The sequence below is a fragment of the Platichthys flesus genome, chromosome 3 (assembly GCF_949316205.1).
Source record: "Platichthys flesus chromosome 3, fPlaFle2.1, whole genome shotgun sequence".
Taxonomy (NCBI): domain Eukaryota; kingdom Metazoa; phylum Chordata; class Actinopteri; order Pleuronectiformes; family Pleuronectidae; genus Platichthys; species Platichthys flesus.
In genome coordinates, this window is record NC_084947.1 from 10,914,442 (window position 1) to 10,921,843 (window position 7,402).

At 43.9% G+C, this 7,402-nt stretch overlaps 1 protein-coding gene across 1 annotated transcript in view; it reads left to right on the top strand.

The window, feature by feature from the left end:
- Positions 1–1,721, top strand: part of ntrk2a (neurotrophic tyrosine kinase, receptor, type 2a) — a 73,778-nt gene extending 72,057 nt beyond the window's left edge. The window contains exon 20 of the mRNA XM_062381832.1: positions 409–1,721. Within this exon, the coding sequence (XP_062237816.1) occupies positions 409–594 (186 nt within the window). The 3' untranslated portion in view covers positions 595–1,721. The remainder of the gene's footprint in view (positions 1–408) is intronic.
- The last annotated feature ends 5,681 nt before the right edge of the window (positions 1,722–7,402 follow it).

Genomic DNA, 7,402 nt, shown 5'->3' on the forward strand with positions numbered 1-7,402 from the left:
TGACATTTTCCCTGTATGCCACTGCACCGAGGTGAAACAACTTCACCAAGCAAAGGCTCCATCATACTCACGGGAATTTAATGAATACACAAAGTTATAGACTTCCAGTTGGTGTTTGTCTGTTTGTGCTTCAGATAACCACGACATCTTGCCGCAGATCCCAATCAGGAATGCGGGAATCTTTTCACTTTCTTTAGCATTGGTGTTTCTTGACATTTACCTTAATTTATCAGAGTAATTCATGAATCTTGATAAAAAAAAAACAGACATCGATAAGGGGAGTGATATTTATGATGGGTGTGTAATTTGGTACAGATCCAATCAGTAAGGGTGCATTTTAAGGCGGGGACTCTAGGGCCTTGGCGGAGCTGTCTTTCATTTCCTCCTCTTTGTTTCTCCCCTCTGTAGGTGATCGAGTGTATAACCCAGGGCAGGGTGCTGCAGCGCCCCAGGACCTGTCCTAAAGAAGTGTACGACCTGATGCTGGGCTGCTGGCAGAGAGAACCGCACATGAGACTCAACATCAAGGAAATCCACTGTCTGCTCCTCAACCTGGCCAAGGCCTCACCTGTATACCTGGATATACTGGGCTAAACACAGGAAGAGGACGGAGGAATGCGTATCTGTGTGTTAAGGTGTGGATGGTTGCTGTATTTAAGTGTGTATGTGCACTTGAGGTATGTGTGTGTGTGTGTGTCTGCTATAGGGTAGACATGGTGATACCTCTGAATAAGGTGTGTGTGCGAGCAAGGTGGCGCTGTACAGGATGTGAAGCTAGCACCAGACTCTTTAAGGCAATCAAGACGTTCTTCAACTCAGCCCCAATCGCCTCTTTCCTCCCGACCAATTTCCTCTCCTTTGTGCATCTACTTCTTCCCCGTTTCCTCTCCCGAAGACACATTTAGAATGAGTGATTCAACTTTGGAGGAGAGGAGAAAGAAAGCTTCTCTCTTCTTCTCAAACGCTTTAAACTGACTGGGACTAAATTGATGAAACCTGATAAACAGGACTTTAAATTTGGTGACTCATCTGTCGCTGCCTGTCGGACCACAGGACTCGTTGTGAGCATCCTGGAGTTTTAAAAGGAGGCGCAGCGCGGGGAGGATTTCCAGAAGCCTTGTATACTTTTGCGTGTAAATACGAGACTGTGAGACTCTCTTCAGAGAAAATGGCTCGGTGAGATGTGGAGCCACGAAGACGCCGATTCCCCCTCTCGCCCCTGTCTGTCTATGTGACCTCTTTCTTTCTGTCCGCCTCTCCGAACTGTACGTGAATATTAATGTCAGCATTCATACAACGTGGCTTGTGGACAGGACGACATGATAAACACACTGGTAGACGTTCAGTAGACTGACCCGAACATAATAATGACGAAAACAAAAAAAAAGGAGGAAACACTGGTTTTCTGCCTCTCTGAATGAGGAATACGGAAAACGCAGGGGGGTTAAAAAAAAGAAACAACTATTTTGCATTGATCTACATTATGTTCTCATGCAACAGATTGATATCAATGATTTTACACATATATGCACCCATATCTGCATAGTGCATTGTTTTTTCTCTATTACTTTGCCTGAGACGTAACATGATGATCATCCATCCAGCCCCTCCCCCTCTCACTGAAGTGACAGCTGCTTCCCTCGCGATGTCAAGCACCCGTGTCGGAGGTCAATTGATTCATTTGTCCACAGCTGTCCGACAATCACGAGGTCCTGGTGTTGATGGAGGGATGGATGGGGGGGGGGGGGGTGATGGGGGAATAAAGGCTGTTTAGGGAGGCTGGGCTTTTTGAGTGGTCAGATCACGGTCAGATGTGTGGGCGGCGGCGCTGGAGAAGGTGTGGTTCATTTGGTCAACCCATATTAAATCATCAAGGCTCTCAGCACTCAGACTTCCTTGAAAACCACATCTGTGCTGGAGGGGATGTACACAACACAACACAACACACACACACACACACACATACTGTATACCTTATCCCGTCATCCCTCCATCTCCACACTCACAAACTGAAAGACACTCAAAACGGGCCGAGAAGGAAATTGAATTGTGCATGTTTTATTATTTGAGCGGTGCAGTGCTTTAGCCAGGCCCCGTCCTCTGTAATGGTGTAATGTATATTTCATTACGGCCTAATGGGCCCCATTAGCACAGTCTCCTCACAGACATTCAAGACTTATTGTTTTATGGCCGAGAAGGAGCGATGGAGGGAAGAGGAGAGGTGAAGGAGGAGAAAAACAGAAAGCACGACGGAGGAGCAGAGGTAATAACGCATATTGGGAAGAAATGGAGGGGAAGGGCGAGCGCTCAGAGCAGAAGCAATGGGGTAGAAAAGAGCAGACAATGGTGGCGTGCAAAGGTAGGGTCGTGTGGAGAGGTGGGGAGGGAGAGAGAGAGAGAAGAAAGCGGAGTCGAGAAAAGGCGGAGAAGGGGAAGAGAGGAGGTGTGAATGTCCTCAGGGAGAAAGTGAGAGTGAACATCCATCATTACCGCGGCCTGCAGATGTTCTATAAGCCACAACTTCAACTTCACGCTGCCGTCACATTCCAATGGCTGCCCTCAAACACACACACATAGACACACACAGACACACACACACACTTTACTGGGACTCCACCAACAGCTTACACTGAGAATAAACTCAACAATGCACCACACATCCCGAGATGAGGAACCACTTCACAGCTCACATATCTGGTCACATGCTCTCACACACACAGACAGATGGACACACACACACACACACACACACACACTGTACATACAACAGCTCACATGCATGAAAGAAAACACACTAAATGTTTGTTTTTGCATTTTACTCGGGAATGTCTGATTTCCTTTCAAACGTATAAAAAACAAAATCTTGATCACTGCACCAACAACATCAACGTTTGTTGGTGTCAAACATCAATCTGGAATTTCTGAGTCTTTTTTGTTTATTAACAACAGCACTTGATGGTATTGATGTCTGTGAACTTGAACATGTTGATTTGATTGATTTGTATTAATATTGTTATTATTTATAAATCAAGAAGCATTTTGTACATTTCTTTCTATATCTTAAAGTTGCCTTTTGCAACAGCAACACTGGTTTACTCGATTATGTTTCGCAAAAAACATGCGTAGGATAGTTATGTAATGTATTTTTATGTCAGGCTCCCTCTGAACAGCGACCTATAGCCCGTCCTCATGTACGGTGCACTGGACAACAGGGATGGACGTCTCACCAGTCTGTCACGTTCAACCTATCTGACATATCGCAAAATGATGCCCACCTGTCAGAGCGTGAGCTGCCGCCGCATTGACCACGCAGGCTGTGCAGTCGAGTAGAGTTTGCACACTCACAAACTGGCCTCACATTATCTCTGTGTGCGGTGAACAGAGGGCAGGGTGTGCGAGGGCCTGTGTGCGTACGCTGGAAAAAACTGTGAGATCGTCTCCAATGTCAGAAGTGTGAGAAGAACACCTGCTGGGTTTTCTTTCTTTCAAAAAAATGTATAATAATGAACTGTGTCAAGTTGGATGACGGCGAGGTCTTTACAGTTCCAGGAGGAGGAGGAGGCTGAGAGGAGAGGGCTGTTTGTTAGGATGAAGACCTGTCAGCACAGGGCTGAAGTGTTCTGTGATCTGTGAACACAGCCCCGGCCTCTGCATCAACGCCTCACGTCAAGGATATGGGTCAAACAAAGAACGCCCCCAACAACTGCTGTATGAACGGATGCCTCAGAAAACGAGGGACCGACAATCACTGACTTCTCTCTTTCTCTCTTATTCAAGTGACCTACTGTAAAATAGACTATTCCGCCAACTTTCCTCCTCTATGCTGCCTCTACTGTACGTGATAGTCTTAAACTTTGGTCCCTAGAAGTGCTACTTCCTTTTTCTTTTTTTCTTTTTGTAAAATGAAATAACTGCGAGAGGAACAAAGAAAATACGTGGACAAATGTGAATTAGCTGCTGGAGGAAGTAAGCGTCGCTAACTGCTGTGTCAGAGACTGTGTCAGTAACTAGGTTGTACTATTTTCTTTCTTTCGTCTGGGAAGTGGAGGGCAGAGAATTGGTAAAAGCTGCAGGGGACCCAGGATGCAGAGCGATGTTCGCTCACTCTCCCGGCGGACTGGGTTTGTGCATGCATGTGGGTGTGTTTGTGTGTGTGTGTGTGTGTGTGGGGGGAGAACTGATTGATGCCGGAGTGAGTCAGTGGGGATCAACACGCTGGGTTCAGACTTTAGCCAAATCCCAGTTCAAAAAACAAGTTTCATGGTAGGAATCAGGAACTGATTTGTTGGCGCTGTTCAACCAATTCATCATGTCTGACTGAGTTTGGTGCTATGGCAGCTAACATTCAGGGAATCAATTGCTTTGTTGTGACTCCAACCATTAGCTTCTTCTAAAAACACTTCACTAACGCCTGAGTTTCACATGAGTGTATCAGCAATAGTAACAGATTCTTCCCTTTTCCTATCGCCTCACGTTAACACCAGCGTGGGGCTGGGTTCAGGCTAAACCCTGTGACTCACTCCCTGTCCACACTGATGCAGATTATTTCCTCTGCGTTTGCAATTCTCCTCCAAACACAAACACTGTTTCAAAAACTCTGGTTTCTTTGGATCCATGTTTAAATGTAAAATTTAGCTTTTGAGAACCTATGACATCACAGTTTACTTTACTGCTGCTTTGTGCAATGAGCGTGCACCAGAAACCATTTCTCTACATTTTGGTTGGCAATGCCAGATCCAATAAAAAGTTTGCAGTTCAATTTATCACTTCAACTTTTTGGATTTGACTTCATTAAAACGTTCTTTACCTAGTGTTTGATGGATTTGTTGCAGACTTATGAGCATTTGTCGTCGTGTTTGTCTGGACGGAGATATTTTGTAAAACAGAGTGAAAAACATTCATAAAAAAAAAGTATGACATTTGCAATAGTGTAGACAAGGCCTCAGTGAGCGAAAGGGTATTTCACACAGTGCTGAGTCATCAGGAGAGTTTTTTATCCATGTCATATTGACTCCCCTCTCTCTCAGTCTGAGCTAAATGAGCTGAAATACCATAAAGGTTATTAAAAAGATTACCTTTGTGCTTGAATGCTTCTGGGGCCCATACGCCCGGGAGAATGTAATGCAACAAAAAACTGCTTTTCTGCAAAAAAGAATGAAAAAAAAAAAACAAGTGAATCTACAAAATGCTAAATGTCTGTCTCCTCTTTCCCAGATTTTTAGATTCTTTGCTGTTTGTCTCTGTGTTTCGAGGGTTTCGCTGCTGCAGCGTTGATAGTGAGAAAACCAGAGGGGGGTGGGATTACTGGATGTTTTTGTGGATTTTGGGATTGTAAGAGACATGAAATAGGGCGGAGGGCAAAGCGCTTCAAGGTTCCTGTGTGAAAGATGTTACAAATTTTATTCCTATGCCTGAACATGCTCTTTGAAATGTAGGAAACAGCTGTACAAAGCACACAATGTAATTAAAAGCTGGAAATACTCTTGACTGATGCAGCTAATGTTTGTCTTTGCAAGCCGGTTGTTGTTCAGAAAAGCAAAAGTTATGATGCCGCCCATGCGTGCTTTGCTGTTGGACACACACACACATACACACACACACACAGAAACACATGCGTGGTGGAAATGATCATAGTGACTCATGATGATAATGATGGTGATGATATGATTTCTCTCTGAACATGGACCAGTCTGTCATGTTATTATGTAATTAATAAAAAGTGTTATGTCACATCAAAGTTCCTGCAACTGACTATAATGAAGAGTTACGTGTGTATCCATGTGTGTGTGTGTGTGTGTGTCTGTGTGTCAGAGAGGGGGAAACACACACGCCCATGCAGCAAACAGAGGAAGAAGAAGAAAAGAGGATTGTTCAGGGCGGTATGAGAGAAACAGGGAAATAAGTTGCTCTAAATTCAGTGATAGATCTGGTGTGTCGGAGTGGTGCTACATCATTGTATTAATCCCAGTATAAATCCAGTGTCTGTTAAGAGTGAAAAGAAAAAAGGAACTTGCGTGGTTTGCAGATTAGCAGCAGGCTGAGAGCTTTTGCAGGGAATTGTACAAGTGAATTGGACAGAAGAGTTCCCTCTAAATCCCCGATGCAATTAACCAACAGCTGAATTAATATGTTCTTTTTACCCAGAGCCCTGTCTACAATTTAACTTTTAATAAAAACATCATTGGGAAGGAGATGAGAAATGCACCAGGCGCACAGAATTCACCTTGGTGTAACAGCGTGTGTGTGCATGTGTTGATGTGTGTGTGTAAAGAAAGACAGTCAGTGGTAGTGGTAGTGCTCTCCTGGTGTACAGTGGAGGTTTCATGTACTCAGCACTTCAACCTCATAAATAACACTTTTAATCAACACACACACACACACACACACACACACACACACACACACACACACACACACACACACACACAAACACACACACAGGTTTGTGAGGATGAGGGAGGCTGTAAAAGCTGATCTACTACATGTCTTGGGAAGACACACATCAGAAGAGTGAGGCCAGTCTATGTGGTTCAGCTTGTTTCTAATCTGTCCTGAGTTTATATCTAGCTCAACATCGTCATCACAACACCACACCTTCCCTCTGCTTTAGGACAGATTCACTTAATCTCAATTAATAAGTTCAACCCCGTTAATTGAGTTCTAAATCTGTTCTTTAAGAGGATAAAGAGAAAGGTGCTGCAGGCGAGAGCAGGGGAGTCTACATACGTTTATTAGACATACTATAACTTAACTTCTGCAATTTTACCTGATTGCTTTAAGGAGGTATTAAAGTGATGCTGTTTTCTGGCAGATTGTACTGCAGCCTGTAAAGGGTGCGGGGGACTTAGGGAGCCTGAGCTTGAGGATAAATACAGTTTGACCCCAGATCATTAAAGATCCTCTCCAGGCCCTGTTTTTTTATAGAGAGATCAGTCAGTAAAGAGCATAGCTCCGCCGAGGCCGAACGTTGCTGAAGTTCTTATTGTAGAAATACAAAAGAAGAAAGGGAAGTGGTGTATTACAATTATTATTATTATTCGTCTTAAAGCAAAGAAAGTTGGAAAAACAACTTCTGCCTGATCTGTATCGGGACCAGTCCCCATCCCTCCACCAAGTCTGGTTGAAATCAGTAGTTTTAGTAGGTTGTGCGAAATCCTGCTAACAACTAAAGCAGCACAAAAAACAGACCACCCAACAAATTAGAAGGACTCTCATAAAGCACACACGTCCATCAAAGCTGTTTGGCCACTTAGCACCATGTAGGCATTTACATGTGTAGAGTATCAAATGGATCAGACCCAATTTATGGAAACCGTGACTAGAGTTATTCTGTTATTCCTTTGCATATAACCCAACAAGTTTCAAGAAATCTGTTCAATAGTTTTTGCATTCACAACTTTTG